The 16,708-nt window shown below is 42.2% G+C and overlaps 1 protein-coding gene across 3 annotated transcripts in view; it reads left to right on the top strand.

The window, feature by feature from the left end:
* The window catches only part of lin7a (lin-7 homolog A (C. elegans)), a 66,918-nt gene that overhangs the window by 30,780 nt on the left and 19,430 nt on the right, over positions 1 to 16,708 (top strand). For all 3 annotated transcript variants that reach the window (XM_034674213.1, XM_034674216.1, XM_034674214.1), the window contains one exon: positions 13,861 to 13,932. In XM_034674213.1, the coding sequence (XP_034530104.1) occupies positions 13,861 to 13,932 (72 nt within the window). The remainder of the gene's footprint in view (positions 1 to 13,860; positions 13,933 to 16,708) is intronic.

Here is a 16,708-nt window from a genome sequence, read left to right as displayed (position 1 = left end):
AATATGATTTTACTCCGAAAAAGCTTCAAACTCATTTAACAGTAAAAGGAACATTTTTAGGTCATCTCAGGTTTACCAAACTCACTCTTTAAAGCTGGGGTTGGTAATCAGATTTAGATACACTTTTTGTTATACTGGTTAAAATGATCTTTATGTCCTGATGGCAATCATTACATAATGTGTTCTTAAAAAAGAGTGAAGAAAAGCTGCTATCTACAGCCGGAGTAAACCTGGGAAAACACCAACCAATCAGCCTTTTTTGGATGCCAAAATTTTAAACCATTCAAATCCCGTCCTGCCGTTCTGCCCGCCTCCTGCGCGTACATTTCCCCGGTGTGCACTCTGAGTCCCCGTCTCCTGCCTCTGCTTCCACTCTACTGACTGCCCCTCTCGCTCCACCTCGAGCCTGTCCCCTCTGACCTGATGAGTGCTTTGCTCAGGACTGTAGTCCGGATCAGAGTCTAAAAAGCTCTCACCACGGGGCTCTGACAAGCAAAATAACTAACGACATTTACTAAGTCCTACAGAAAATGCGTCGTTTTGGAGGAGCTCTGAGGGAGGAGGGGAGGGGTTAGACGGAGTGATGAGGACATGCTACATTCAAATTCATGCTAGTTTTCCGAGACTGCCAACCCCAGCTTTAAGTCATGTTAAAGTTTGTGCTTCCTTCTGTTGGTTACTGACATTTTCATAAAGATGTAAACAAAAAAACATCACCAGAAAATGTGATGAGACTGAAATCACTGCTACAAAAAACAACAACTAGGGCGTGGACTTGGCCTACTGGTTAAGTTGGGCGCCCATGTAGCGGGTGGCCCGGGTTCGAATCCAGCCTGTGGCTCCTTTCCTGCATGTCATTCCCCCACTCTCCACTCTCTCCCAGTTTCCTACACTATCCACTGTCCTCTCCGCTATCAATTAAAGTGTAAAAGCCCAAAAAACATAACTTTAAAAAATAAAAAATGAATAAAAATAAAAAAACAACTAAAAGTTCAGTTTAAATGTGAGATTGAATATCTCTGACAGAAAGAAAGACCAAAAACCTTAATAATGAATGAATCAATATGAAATCAATTATCTTGTTGCCCCAAGAAGAACTTTAATAACACAAGTGCTTACCAAGTGGAACCTCAAGTGTTGAAAAATAAAGCCAATGTAGAAGTGTAAAATACCTGCAGTTCCTAAAGTGTCCACTTGAGGCTCCAAAAGTCAAGGAATCCCCATTAAGTCTCATATTAAAACACCCATTTTTACAGTAGAAGCAAAGATACCAGTCTCAGTAGCTCATTTCTTCTTTTGGATGTTGAATTTTTTATTTCTAACACATCGTCTCAGGCTGTATTAAAGCTAAGATGAATGCATACATTTGCATATTAAGGGGCGTGGTCGAGTTGACTGATTGGCACATTGTAGTTGTTTGCCAGGAGGGAAGGTTAGAGTCTAAGCTCCTCCCCTTTACCAGTTTCTAGATGGATTGACAGTTTTGTTGAATCAGCATTTCCAATATGGCGGCCACCATCGTTGGGCTTGTTACGCCTCTGCAGAGACCACTGAGTGACATCACTAAAGCTACATCCATGTGTAACAGAGTCTGTGGTGCTTACAAGCAAAAGTCAGTGTGCTTACCCAACAAGCTAATGTTTCTGCCATCAGCGTTCAGAGCAACTAGTTTTGTGATAGACAGATGGTTCTTTTTTTTTCTTTTAAGGTATATTTTTGGGCTTTTTCGCCTTTATTGACAGGACAGCTGAAGAGAGACAGGAAATGTGGGGAGTAGAGAGAGGGGGAAGACATGCAGTGAATGGTCGACCGGCCAGGAGTCGAACCGGCGACCTCTGCAACGAGGACTATAGCCTCTATACGTGGGGCGCTTAGACCGCTAGGCCACCAGCACCCCAAGAGTGTTCTTTTTGAAGTAAAGGAGAAACTCTGCTCATAAAACACATTTTCATACAGTTAGTGTTTAAACAAAACTATGCAGGAAGAAGTAAGATTAGCTTGTGTGACGTCCTGGCACTATAGAGAATTGTAGATGTAGGAAAAGTACTGGACTTGACAGTTGACACCAGAGGTTATGGTTCAGGTCCTGAAGGTCCTGCATCCCTCAGCTTGTCTCACTTTTATTTTGGGTTCAAGTAACATAAAACTTCAGGTTATGGTTTGAGACAGATTGTAGTTTCTGTTGCTGCTGTAAGATTCGATGTATTCTCGTATTTGAGGCTAGCCTTGACTTTGTACTCAGCCAAGATCAAAAGCCTTCTTTTTCCTACCTAATCTAAGAGCTCTCGGTTGCCTCAGTCCAACAATAAGAATGATTGTTGTGTGCAAATGTGTGCTTGTGACAAACATCATGGCTCCACTGTGGGAAATCAGTGTTATACTGTAGATGCTCGTAATTTTTAACAGGGCTCCAAATAGGAAATATCTGCATGTGTGTTCGCTCCCAGAACTGTTTAAGAAAGGTCTGAGAAACTCTGATACCTGCCTCAAACATTAACCGTCAAACCAAAGAGGAACAGCAGCCAGGATTTAAATATTAAACACATTCAGCTTCAAACAACACCCCTGATTTAAATCCCTTTGTTGCTGTAATAATACATAATGTGATTCATTACTGAAACAAAAAGCATCATCCGTATCATCTTACTAAGCAGAATGCATTTGTATAAAAGTAATAAATGTCAGCTTAGATTTATTTCTGTATTTTGAACTCATAGTAGTCTTCAGTCGTTCATGTTTCCCGCCTGTATCTCAGAATAATCCTGAAAAGTTCACCAACACCGGCAACGACACCAATTAGCAGAAAAACAGAGCATCACGTAAACTCCCCTGACATCATGGAGGAAGGAAGAAAGCTCCACTCTGCTCCTTTCACAGCGTCCAGCTCCGCTCTGGCACATCCTGACACCAACTGCACTGTCTGGCAACCCGACTGGCCGATGGCGGTGCCAGCCGCTGGAGTGCAGCGACAGTGATTCTCTAAAAACCTCTTAAAAGAGGCCTCGGCAGCACCTAGAGATGCAGACCACTTCACTGACAAAGAGCGGGCTCGACACAGACACATAAAGAGCCAATGAGAAAACAGATTCTACTCAGGCAGCTGAAGAACAGGTTGTAAGTGCAGGCGGACGCAAACTGTAGATTATAATGATTATAATGGAGAGCAGTAAAGGAGTTCTCGTGGAGGAATATCACAGCTCTCAACAGCTGTGTCCCCGGATGCCACGTTGAAATCGGAAACAATTAGAAGAGACAGACTCGGCGTGGAGGGGGATCTCAGTGGGAACACAGCAGTTAGCCTGGATTTAATGGCCCTGATATGCAAGAGTCATTCTGAATGTGTTTGTTTGTGACGAGGAAGAACATTTACAAGCTCAGGGTTCATTTACCACATGGCACCCCTCTATCTCAGCCTCAAATAGACCTGCTTTGAACATCAGCATCACTTTGAAGAATCACAGAGGAGTTTTCATTATGTTTTCAGTCACTTCCTGCAACAAACACGACTCTTATTATTCAAATGGAAGTATTTGATAGAGGTGTAATGGTACTAGAACATTTTGTCTGGGTGCTGTTCTTAGTTTTGAGGTCTGTGCCTACATTTTCAGAAACAAAATTGACATATAGAAATGATTTTAGTTCAGACTTTTCCTGCTCAGATTTCATTTTATCACATTTGAAATGAATCCTTGTAAAAAAGAACAATAATATAAAAGATAAAATTGAACATTGCATGGTCTTAAAATGAACACAGCCAAGCACCAAATATGAGCAGCTGGCTGTCGTCCACATAATGGGGAAATATTTGCACCAAAACAGCCACGAAATTAAAAATAACCATACTGAGATTTTACAGTGTTTAGCTGCAGCTTCTCTCTCCTGCTGCTCTGATACACAAACATAAGCACATAAATGCACATGCAGGAACGCCACATAATGCTACACTGGACGTCTCTAGTCCTAACCCTAGTGGTTCCCAAAGTTGGGGTCGGGCTGGTCGCTAGATGTCTTCCAGAATGTTTTTCATTTTTAAAAGTAATCTAAAATTGCATGTTTTACCTATTATTGTAATTATACAGACAGAAAAGTGGTTACATCTGAAAGAAAAACATTGCTAATAAAAATGTCTCTGTAGTTTTCAGCCGTCTTTGTTGCCAGATGACTCCTGAGGTCAGGGTCAGGGTTGGTGAACAGTTAATTAACAAAAGCATTAGAAGCAGCAGGTTAATCACAGCAACACAGGAAACACAGGAAACACAGCCACACGTGAATGCAGGTAGAGTAATTTATTTTGCAGACCAGCTAAATTAAGTATGAGGTAACATTTAGGGTCACAAGTCTTTGGTACCTTTATTTTGGTGGTCACGAACTGAACCCTTAAACCACGCCAATGAAACTTGGTTTTCAGGATCAAGACTTTCGGACAGGGTTGCTGACTAAAGGCCTGGTTTAGTTTAGTTTTCTATGAACCCACAAGAGACTTGATTTGCATTACTTTCCCAAGACATGAAGCCAGTGAGAGAACGCTCTTGTGCGTGTATGGTGCATTCCCATTTTCCAGTTAATGTCGGGACGCTGGATTTGAAGTAGCTTAAGTTTTTCTGTTTCAGTACCAACTGAAAATGCTGCACCAACAAATACATGCACCTTCACACACCTTTAGATGCCTAATTTATTTTGCTGACCAGCTAAATTAAGTATGAGGTAACATTTAGGGTCGCAAGTCTTTGGCACCTTTATTTTGGTGGTCACAAACTGAACCCCTAAACTACACCAATGAAACTGGGTTTTCAGGATCAAGACTTTCGGACAGGGTTGCTGACTAGAGGCCCAGTTTAGTTTAGTTTTCTATGAACCCACAAGAGACTTGATTTGCATTACTTTCCCAAGACATGAAGCCAGTGAGAGAACGCTCTTGTGTGTGTATGGTGCATTCCCATTCTCCAGTTAATGTGGGCACGTTGGATTTGAAGTAGCTTTAGTTTTTCTGTTTCAGCTCCAACTGAAAATGCTGTACCAACAAATACATGCACCTTCACACGCCTTTACATGCCTAATTTATTTTACAGACTAGCTAAATGAAGTATGAAGGAACAGTTAGGGTTGCAAGTCTTTGGCACCATTATTTTGGGGGTCACGAACTGAACCCTTAAACTACGCCAATGAAACTGGGTTTTCAGGATTAAGACTTTCAGACAGGGTTGCTGACTAGAGGCCCAGTTTAGTTTAGTTTTCTATGAACCCACAAGAGACTTGATTTGCATTACTTTCCCAAGACATGACGCCAGTGAGAGAACGCTCTTGTGCGTGTATGGTGCATTCCCATTCTCCAGTTAATGTTGGGAGGTTGGATTTGAAGTAGCTTTAGTTTTGCACCAGACTGTTTCTGTACCAACTGAAAATGCTGTACCAACAAATACATGCACCTTCACACGCCTTTACATGCAGGGTCTGAAACTTGGCATGCGAGCAGCAGGCTGTCGTCCACATAACGGGGATATATTTGTTTTCTGCAGTCTTTGTTGCCAGATGACTCCTGAGGTCAGGGTCAGGGTTGGTGAACAGTTAATTAACAAATGCATCAATAGCAGCAGGTTAATCACAGCAGCACAGGAAACACAGGAAACACAGACACACGTGAATGCAGGTAGAGTAATTTATTTTGCAGACCAGCTAAATGAAGTATGAAGGAACAGTTAGGGTCGCAAGTCTTTGGCACCTTTATTTTGGTGGTCACGAACTGAACCCCTAAACTACACCAATGAAACTTGGATTTCAAGATCAAGACTTTCAGACAGGGCTGCTGACTAAATGCCGGTTTTAGTTTAGTTTTCTATGAATCCACAAGAGACTTGATTTGTATTGTTTTCTCTCCCATTCTCCAGTTCATGTGGGGACCTTGGATTGGAAGTAGCTTAAGTTTTGGTACCAACTGAAAATGCTGCACCAACAAATACATGCACCTTCACGCCTAGTATTTGAGTGTCCTTTTTCTGCTCTTCAGACAGCAACTGTCATTTTTTTATTCCCAGATACATCAAAATTACTCAAAATATTCTCAGTCGTAATTTTCTTTTGATTTTGCACGCCACAAAGAGACATCAGTATCAATTTCAGCTCCTCACTGAACCTTTAGAAGCAGAAACACTTCACTGGGGAACACTCTTCACTCATTAATTTTCTATTTTTCACTCCTTGGTGTGAAATAAACCTCTCCTATGTCTCACTTCTTCTTCATGTCATCCATCTGAACGGCTCAGGACTGAAAAGGCCATAAAAACCAGTTAAACAGTAAGGCCAGCCCTCCTGTTGTTCATTTCAATCACACACACCTTTTGACATTTCATTAATATGGATGACCTTTTTCCCAAGTCCAGGCTATGTGTAAGGTGCGATGTGATTTCTCCATCCACACATGTTTAAAGAGGATGATGATTCGACCCTCAGCTGGAGGAAATCTTCCCTGGTAGTCCACCTCGGTATCCTATATCAATAGATTTTCCTGAACATGAATCAGCCGTGTTAGAGATGACAGGGAGAAGAGAGGATTCAGGTAATGATGAAAGAGATGGTGTTTGATGAGCTGGTTGTCTTTTAGCGGCACATTTATCAATGACGGAGAGAAGAAGAGGGAGGAGGGGAGGGGGGGTCCTTGTCTGTGCGTTAGTCTATCTGCGTCAGCCTGAATGAGTTGTCAGGGTCAATCAGCCTTGCAAATAGGAAAGGAAGGACACAAGACAAAATGAGTGGAGGAGGTAACCAGCTGGAAATGATGGAGAGCGGGAGTTTAAAGTATATTGGGTTAGAGAGTCCCACTCCACGAACACAGGAAGTGTGACAAAAAAAGCATGCCGGGGCGACCGCGTCTTTCATCAGCGCTAACATCGCGCTTGATTTTCCACTTCAGCAGAGATTTTCAATCAACATAATTGACTGTGTTCTCTTTACGAATGGAGGGCGGAGGGTTTAGCGTTGGCTCCGTTCTGATGCCGCTGCCTCCAACGAAACATTCAGCCAAAGGATGAAAGGTACATTAAGTCGGTGCGTGCAAGTTCAATATTTCCCCTCCGTGTCATGCTCTGCACCGCCCAGAGGGGAAGTGTTTTGTTGAAGTCTTGAGCATGGCTTTCATCCTTCTCCGAAAACAACATCACAGAGGCTAAAAACCTCTCTTTTGACCTCTCCTCCACCCATCCCCCTTCCCTCCTCTTCCTTTCTGTGACTCAGTAAAAGGAAGCAGGAAGCCATGGTTACAACAAGCAGCATTGTAACATCACTTCGCCCTGCAGGCAGCTCCTTCTGTTCTCTGGTTGTCTGGTGTCCTCTGTGTAGGTGGCAGCTCTTGGGAATAATGTGCATTTCTGAAACATGTTTCACCAAAACTCACAGCGATGGGGAAGCAGTGAAGATGGACACATGTCGCCAAAGATGCTCAGGAAGTGTTCGTATTATAAGTGATGGGAAAGTGAAGATTTCTGGTGGAAGGAGAGAGAAGCTGCCTGCAGGACGGCTGGCCCTCTTTAGAGCAAAGTGCAGCAACAACAACTGTGAGCAGACTTTTAAAAGCACACAGCTCTTTGTCCTGTTATTTGGGGCACTGCTTTTGAAGTAAATATGAGGAGAGAATTTAATGTGCCCAGTCTACTTTAGAGCACAGGAATACAATACTTAGTTTTTACAGAGAACAAAAATATACCTAAAAAATTAAAGAAAGCATAATGTGATATATTTTATATTTTTTAAGCTTCAAAACTGAATATTTTGTTGCAGCTATGGACCACACAACTATATGTGAAAGGACTTTATCTCCATGGTGAGGCCAGAGAAAGGTTTTCTGGTGACCCTGCAGCTCCACTAGCTTTTAGCTACACAAGGCGTTTTTCGACGGAGGGACTTTACCCCTGAACTACGTGCGTTTCGACCGGTGGATCCAGGGTCTAAATTTAGTTCAGGGGTAGATAATCTCCCCCCTGAAAAGCCACTGCTTCGGGGGTAGTACTTTTCAAAGGTCCCGGGACTTTCAGGGGGCAGGGCCTTCAATGCTGAACGTGTCTGATTGGTAGATTAACTGCTGTGTTTTTATTCGGCCCTTCGTCCACAATACCATCACACACATCTGTGATTCCCTTGATTTCTCTTTCTTTCATTAGTTTTTATTTGTTCTATCTTTTTTGTATGTGTGTGTACTTTTCAAAAGAAGAAGCTGTGATTCTCTTGATTTAGCAGCTTGTAACAGTAGTCTTCTCTCAGCCCACCGTGAATGCATCTCTCCCGGTGTTCCGGTTTTAAAAGTGACCCTGTAAACTGGAGACCTTCAGCTGAACGTGTCAGTGTTTGTGGAGTTTACACAGCTGTTGAAACACAGAGGGAGTTCCTGGGAATGCAAACTAGTTTAGTTTTTATTAAGATTTCAAAATATCCTCATCAGATATTTAATGATCGTCTAAAGACGTTCATGAGGGATGCATCCGGCTGAAAGTCTCCTGTTAACAGGGTCGCTGTTTAAACCAAAACACCGGCCGATCTCTGCCACGGCTTTTTGAATTCAAAAGGATTTTAAAGCCGTGTTGAAACGTCTTTGCTACTCGCTCTTATCTCCTCTCACGTGTTGATTCAGTGAATCCATCTGTGATGCACCATCTAAAACAGCGCCAGCTGAGTCTCTTCATGCTAACAGGCTAACTGTTATGTTGCTCATAATGATACCTGCCTGTCCGTCTGCTACTACTACTAAAAATCTCTAAAAATCCTCCCCCTATACATTTGTCCCCTGCAAAACAATAGACTCTGAGTTAGAATCTAGCTAGCTTGTAAACAAAGCAGGATCATCAGCTGCTAAAGACGCTAAATATGTAAATGATGTCCCTAAAGAAGCAGTGAGAGACAAAAACAGGCAAAGCTTGAACTAAACGTAAATAGTAAATAGGTGGCAGAATTGCATCATCAAATGAATGCTAAATGTATCAATGCTTATGTGAATGGGCTAGTACAGGTTGTTTGTCAGTTAGCTCATTGTTTTGGTCATCTGTCTTGTAAAACATCTGTTTTAGTTCAGTTCTCTGATGAGTGTCAGCTTTAAAAACTCACTAACACAACAGGCACAAAGCTAGCTACTAGCTTGTGAATATAGCAGAAGAATGAGCGAATACAGAGCTAAGTTAGAGTAATTATGATTAATTTTTTTTTATCATTTTAGGCCTCAAATGTCAATCATATGTTGTGTCTTTGCTGCAGTATGGCCTCCCTCCACTAGGCGGAGCTGTAGCTGTGGTTAATGTCTGCTGCTATAATGCTCTAAAGTTCTACTACCTGGATATAAACAAGCACAGGTGACAGATGTCCTCTCGTAGCACGCCGTGGTTTGTCAGTATGTTGATCTAGTAAATGGAGATGAAGTTGTATGTAGGCTGTGTCTGGTTAAACTGACATATAACCACTCCACCAGAGCAATGAGGAACCAGCACAGGCATGAGGACGCTAACCTACAAGGAGGACTGAAGGCTGGTGGTGCTGGCTCTGCTAATGGTAGACACACTCTGCAAACCAGTTTACCTGCAGACTCTGTGATCCTGTGTTTAGCTGTGTTGAATAAATTGAGCTCAGTTTGACGGCTTCTTGAGTGTTTATTTTTCCCTTTAGTTGGTTTGTCAGAATATATTTTCTTTTGGTGGACGAGGAAAAGAGTTTCTTTAGAACACCTCGGTTGTTTATCCCATTTTGTTCCACTAACAGCCCCAAAAACTGACTCCATGCTGCTAAATTGTTATTGCACTTACTGAGTTTTGCAACAAAGTCCTTGAAAAGTAGCAAGTGAGCACACAGGACTTTAAGACGAGTCACAATCTAGTTTCTTGTTATTTATAACGTCGCTGTGGCGCTGTCAGGGTGCATAAAAAAAGGAGTCAAAATCCTAAATCTCATCTAATTAATGAGGAAAGGGTGCAGAAATGTGTTTTGCTAGTTTGACAGGCAGCTTCCCCTGTGCTCAATTAAGCCTTCAACTGCAAATAAGTTTTAAAACCCAGCACTGACGCACCCGGGGAGTGAACTCATAACACTCTCTTCAACTTACCACCCCCAGATAGATGCCAAATATCATATCAGCACTGAAGCCGTATCTGAAAGCCATTACTTAACTTTCTGTGACAGAGACAAATGTCTGAGAGCGTTAACGCAGTTAAAGCCAGTAATTAAACCGATTCCGTGTCTGAAAAGTGCCAAGAATAAGAGACAGATGCAGGTAGAATAGATGGCTGTAATTAGCAGCAGGAGTAGTGTTTGGGAAAAAAAGGTATAAGCAAGAGAAAAAGGAGCCGCTCTGCAGGCAGATAGCAGCAAGGCAAATCTTTCACGGCGTTTTTAAAGCTGTGCTCAGCCTCCAAGAGTGCAAAGGTGGGAGAAGTCCTCGGGAAAGGTGTCATTTGGGAGTTGAGTGTGTGTGTTTGGACTGCAGGCTGCTTTCCCCCCGAATGCTTCAGCGATATAAATCTGTGTTGCAGTTTGAAATGAGAAGCTGCTCTCTCACAAACCTCTCTCTTTTATTTTTCCACTCTCTGAGATTCATGAGCAAACAAGACAACAGAACCTCATGGTTATTTTCCCAGCTCCCCGAGATCTCTACATACAAATGTCTCTGTGTTTGTACCCTATAAGTATACATCCGTTTGATGATTTCAGAGCAGCCGAGGCTTTGTGATGTTGCTCTGTGGTACGTCAAAGCTACCGGGCGTGTTCGCTTCCAGGCAAGCTGCCATGCTTTGATGAGAGACATCATCTAGAGAGCAGAAACAGATGATTAAAATTCATTTCAAAGCCGCAGCATCTGATACGCTGTAGACAATGCTTCTGACTTCATTTCACACTGAGAAAATCTACAGTTTATTACTACGCTGATTAAAGTAGGATTAGTTAACAGCTCACTTACTGCAGCTGCTGTTAAAGTAACATTAATACAAGTAGACGCGTTGGTACTTAGAGAACTTGTCTGTGTTGTCAGTGAGTGAGTTTCACCAAAGCAGCAAATATTCGTCCTCTGAGACTTTTTCAATCATCCCACACGTCTGTTATTTTGTCTTCATCTCCACTCCCCAAAACATCCCTGATGGGAAATATCACTCTGACTTTTGAAATCTGAAAGTTACATGACTGACTGATTGAGTTGTGAGGAGATAAGATAGCTACAACAAAATGTAGGGGAAAAAAGTGAAGACAGCCCAGATAGTTTTCATTCGGGGGGATGGGATGCAAATTCAGAAACAAAGCTGATTCTAAAACACTTACAGAAGATCCACAACAACAAAAATAGAGTGATAGAAATGAGCTGAAATTCAAAATATGTTCTGCAGAAAGCCAAATAATGTATTTATGGAAACAGGTGGAATTTCAAAGCACCTCTAACAGAAAGAAACTGCACATTCTGTCACCAATAGCCTGTAGAAAACATGGACATAGTCTCAGTAATGTCACCCTTAAGGCTGATTTATACTTCTGCGTCGCCCTACGCAGCAGGGGCTGACGCGGACATGAGCCCCACATACTTGTGCGTCGATGTGTCCGTCTCGCGCAGCAATTCTCCTCCGAAACGCCTGAGGGCAGTGCGGTCTCTCTGATAGCCGGTCGCCTGCTTCCGGTCCCGCTACGATCTCTGTTTACTTTTCCACAGAGTTTCAGAGCGTGTTATGTTAATCTACAGCTGATACATGTTGCTGTTTATCATACAGACATGATTACATGAAGAATAGAGAGGAGGAGATGAAATACACGGCCGATGTGTGGCCGATGTACAGGATCCCGGAAGTGCTGTGAATACGGGAAAGACAAAGCCGTCGAGCGGACCAATCACAGGGCTTGCGGTCGGCTCTACGCGTAGTTACATTTTGGAGGAGGTGCACGTCAGCTACGTGCGTAGGCCTCTGCGTAGGTACGGGAGCTACGCGGACCTACGGCGTAGGCTACGCCGTCGATTCAACGCAGAAGTATAAATCAGCCTTTAGCGGCGTTATGAAGGCCAATAATGTGGGTCGCCATATTTGGAATACTGGAAATCAGCTGCAAAGCGCCAACCTGTCCGTCAGCTCACCATGCCCCTTATTATGAAAATGTATGCATAACTCACAGCCTTAATATAATCAAACCATAGACTGTATGACTAATGGATGTAGTGTCCGTGATGTCACCCATCTGTTTCTGAAGCGCTGTTTTGAAGCCAATCGTCGGCGGCAGCCATATTGGAAATGCTGAAGGCAGTTTTTAACACTTCCGCATTGGCTTCAATTCTCGCTGCCTCAAGTGGACACTAGAGGAACTGCAGTTTTTTGCCCTTCCACACTGAATTAATTTTAAACACCAGAGGTAGCCACTTGGTTGTCACAACAATGACCTCCAGGCCTGCAGGGGGAGCTCTAGGTGTGACTGAATTTGTTATGTTATGTTATGTTTCATCACGTTATGATACAATATGATATGGTACAATCATAGGCCGTATAATACATGAATGTAATCTCTGTGACGTCAACTATTAGTTTCTGAAGGGGAGTTTTGAAGCCGATTGATGGTGGTCACCACATTGGAAATGCTCAAGCTAACTTTCAGTCAACATGAAACAAAGAGGCGAAGTTGAGGTAGGCCTTGAGACTCCTTGCCGACACCTGCCAATCAAGTCAGCCACACCCCTAAATATGCAAAATTGGTAACATTAATATCTTCAAGTGTAATGAGTTACAAAAAAATTCACCCCATACAGAGTGTGCCGATAGAGAAATTAGCTATTCAGACCTAAACCGATTTTTTGAACCAGGTTGTAAACATGTTTATTTCTGCTGTGAAGATCGGCTTTTTTGAATGCGTGTTAATGTGGTTTCTGGTACTTCTGCAGCCAGCCTCTAGTGGACGCTCTATGAACTGCAGTTTTAAGCACTTCTGCATGGGCTTCATATTTCAAGACTGGAGAATGCAGCTTGTGTATGTTACTATACAACAGAGTATAATAAGATAAGGTACAGTTAGACATGATCGAACGATAGAGGATATATAAGAGAGGACATGGTGTGATACATGTTTGTTGTCCCTGTGTTGACTCATACTAATCTGCTGCACACTTTTAGCCGTCTCCTCAGACGTATTGATAAAAAAGGACGATGACGAATCGTTTATAATTAAGAGAGCTGTGAGCACAGTGACAGAAAACACCTGAGGATGCTGAGCTCTGAAGATGCAGCCTTGAAAAGGTGATACCTTTGTACTAGAGCAGCACTCATTCAACACAACCTCTGTTGTTCTCTCTCTCACTCCCTGAACAAGCTGGGTTGTAAGATGTCTCCTGAAGACACTGAAAGGTCGGCTCTCTGTATTGATTCTGTCTGACTCAGCAAGTAGGCAGGAAACCTTGTTTTTCACCCAACTGGACGGGAACAAACCTTTATCTTGACTACAAGTGAGGCCCAGCAGTAACTTATATCCTCCTGCCCTTCAGGTTTTCTGTTTCTAAGAGACATTCATCCCAAAGTAAACAAATAAAGAGTAAAGTCCTCCTGACAGATTTAAAATGTAACAGGACTGATGCATTTTCTTGATCTGCTGCTGCTGAAAGTTGTCACATTATGAGTTTTAGGATGTGACAAATACATCACAGCAGATCCTTTTAGAGTAGCACTTTTAGCTGGTGTAAAGGGGACAGACCTCTGGGCCTGAGAGCCAGCTGTTATCCATCACTCAGCGTCTTCCTGCAGTCCGTGCCTGAGCAGCTGGCTGTAATGGAGCTCCATTATTGGACTATGAAAATGAAGAGTCTGAGCCGGGGATTTCACTCTCCAACCATGTGAACCATCATTATAACGCCCGTCTCTCTCCATTCTCTTGCAGGTGTACCAGTACATGCACGAAACAATTACAGTGAATGGCTGTCCAGAGTACCAGGCGAGGGCCACAGCAAAGGTAAAAAAACTGCTTCTGGGATCCGAATCTGAGCTCTGGGTCTGTCATTATGAGCAATAAAAACACTATGACTGTAACTGATGAGCGCTGGACTATCTGTTAATCACAGTACAGAGTAATACGACGCTCATTTTAACTTCTGGTCAGAGGAAGTTGGTGAAGTATGGTCCCCACTGCTAATGTCCCTCATTAAGAATGTGTGTGTAATTAAGCTATAACACATGAGAACATCGGCTCTGCAGGCGAAAGGCTGAATGCCTGTATCACATACTAATGCAGTGTTTAAGTGTTATGTTGCTGCTCTTCCACAGTGATGTATCGCTCAGTGTGTGGAGCTGATGCTCCAAAAATGTGACTTTCACTGGAGTTAAAGCTGCAGTTTGCACGGGATGTTCCTTAGACAGAACATCATGATTAACTCTATTTTTATATCTGATTTTAACATCCACTCCAGAACATATCATGGCCTGTTATTAATCACAACACTTTACCTACTATTAGGCGAGGAGGAGCTAAATCATCTGAACCAATCTAATGAGCGGTCTGTTATCAGACTGCTGTCTTACTGAAAGAATGATAGATACAACGTAAAAACAATAACATGGTCACATGAAGGGTTTTTTCATTACAAGTCAAAATACCATCAGATCCATCATGGGCATCTATTTGATGATGGTTCATAATCAACCCCCCCGCCTTCACGTGCAAACACATGCAGACTAAAAAGTTAGTACCAGGTTAATACGGTACGGTTTGCTTCTTAGTACATCAATGAATATTGAATCATGCAATCACAACATTAATGATTTGGGTCTTTAGGTCTGTTTTTATTGGGTCCAGTCCTCTGAAGGCAGCTTTGACAGGAGCGACCACAGCGACTCACACAACATCTAGCTGAGTCTCAATTCAGGGGCTGCATCCTTCGAATGCTGCATTTGAAGACCGAATAGGTCACTGCTGTGCATCAAAGGCTCGCCCATTTCCTAATTTTACCTGAGCTTCATTTCATTTTACTTGATTTTAATCGTTTAAAAATATATATTTTAAGTTCTTTTAGGGGAATGCTGTCTTTTAAGATATGTTTTATTTCCTTTTATTGCCTTGTGTGATTTAATGACCTGCATGTTTTATTTTGCTGCCCATGTTGAGCACTTTGTAACCTGGCTTTTGAAAAGTGCTCTATAAATACAAATATTATTATTATTATCATGATTATCTCAAAGGGTCCTCCAAATGGGCAGAGAAATTATTCCTATTTTTCTTGACTTTGGAGGATACACTGGGAACATCCTTCAAGGTCCAACATTTTTATGATCCCTTGAGGAGAACTAATCGTCCCTCCAAATCTTTTATTCCGTCTGCTATCAGGCTTTTAAACTCAGACGTAGCCATTTTTGTTATTTTAAATAACATTGGTATGACAAAGTAGATTACATTGTCTTTGTTTTATCTTACTGTTATTTATTACAGTTCATATAAACTAATTTAACTCATTGCTGTCCTTCACAGACCCTCTGGTCTCATGTACAGATCCGCTGCTTGACTTGTAGCATGTTTATATGATGGATGTGTTGTAAATGTTAAATGTTGTATGGTAAGTTATAAATGAATTGCCCTTCTTGGGATCAATAAAGTGGTCTGAATCTGAATCTGATACTAAACGGCGGCCGAATAATACACTGTGAAATGATAGCAAGCTGTGCAAATGTTACACAAGACAAACGCATTAAAACTTGAATTCATCTTTGAACTGTTGGTGATGTAAACAGTTCAGTTCAGTTCGGCCTGACCGGTCTATGCAGGCTACGAAGGCTGCAGCCCCTGGATTGGGACACAGATGCAGGTGTATGCAATAACAGTGAACGCTGCACAGGACACTGGTCCTGTTAACGGTCTCTTTGCATGATAGTAATGTTAGCCATCACCTGAGCGAGGTGCCGCTGGTCGCATGCACTGGCAGCATCTGTCTCAACCTTTATGCTAATGTCTCTGTGATGCAGCAGCATGTCGTGCATGCTCGCTCTCTGTCTCTGAATCTCACATCACTCTTCCTCTATTTCTGGAATCCTTCACTCATGTTTTTCTTCTTCTTTTTCTATTTAATGCATTAATCCATCATCCACTTTGGGAACCACTGCTGTAGAGCATATACTTGAGCTAAATCTGGAGGCGTCCCAGTGTCTGTCTCATGATAACAAACAGCATGTACAGACAGACAGAAACCCAAGTCCTAGAAAGGTAACCTCGATCCAAATTCAGCTCATCCTGGAGGCTGCTCACTTGCAAAAAAACAAACGCTTTGTCCCTTTTAGCCTTAAGAAAAGGCTGTCAGCAAATTAGAAAATGAATCCCTCAAAATGAATCCTCTTCAATCTCCAGCTCTTTATCCTTATTTCAACAATCTTCAGTTGCCAAAACGTCTTTTCATTTGAGCAGCAGATCTTTTTCTGTTATTCCACATAATGTCTCCTCCGAATCATCAGATTAGCATCTCTCCGCTGTGCTCTCATAAACATACACTCTGTATGCTAACAACACGGGTATCACTTTATATCCTGTTACACAACCTGGATGAAAAACGACTTTGTAAAACAACACGATGATAGAAGCATATTTGTGTTGTTATGACAGACTGGCTGGATAAGATTGATTTCTTCATTTCCTTCCTGTAGAAAGTCTTCAGTATGCATTCAAACCATGATAAATAATCTCTATTTCACTTTGCAGACGTTGGTATTTACTCATGATTCGTTGCTCATGTCAGAGATTTCATATC

The sequence above is a fragment of the Notolabrus celidotus genome, chromosome 21 (genome assembly GCF_009762535.1).
Source record: "Notolabrus celidotus isolate fNotCel1 chromosome 21, fNotCel1.pri, whole genome shotgun sequence".
Classification (NCBI taxonomy): domain Eukaryota; kingdom Metazoa; phylum Chordata; class Actinopteri; order Labriformes; family Labridae; genus Notolabrus; species Notolabrus celidotus.
The sequence above is the reverse complement of the archived record's forward strand: the minus strand, read 5'-3'. Positions and strand labels throughout refer to the sequence as shown.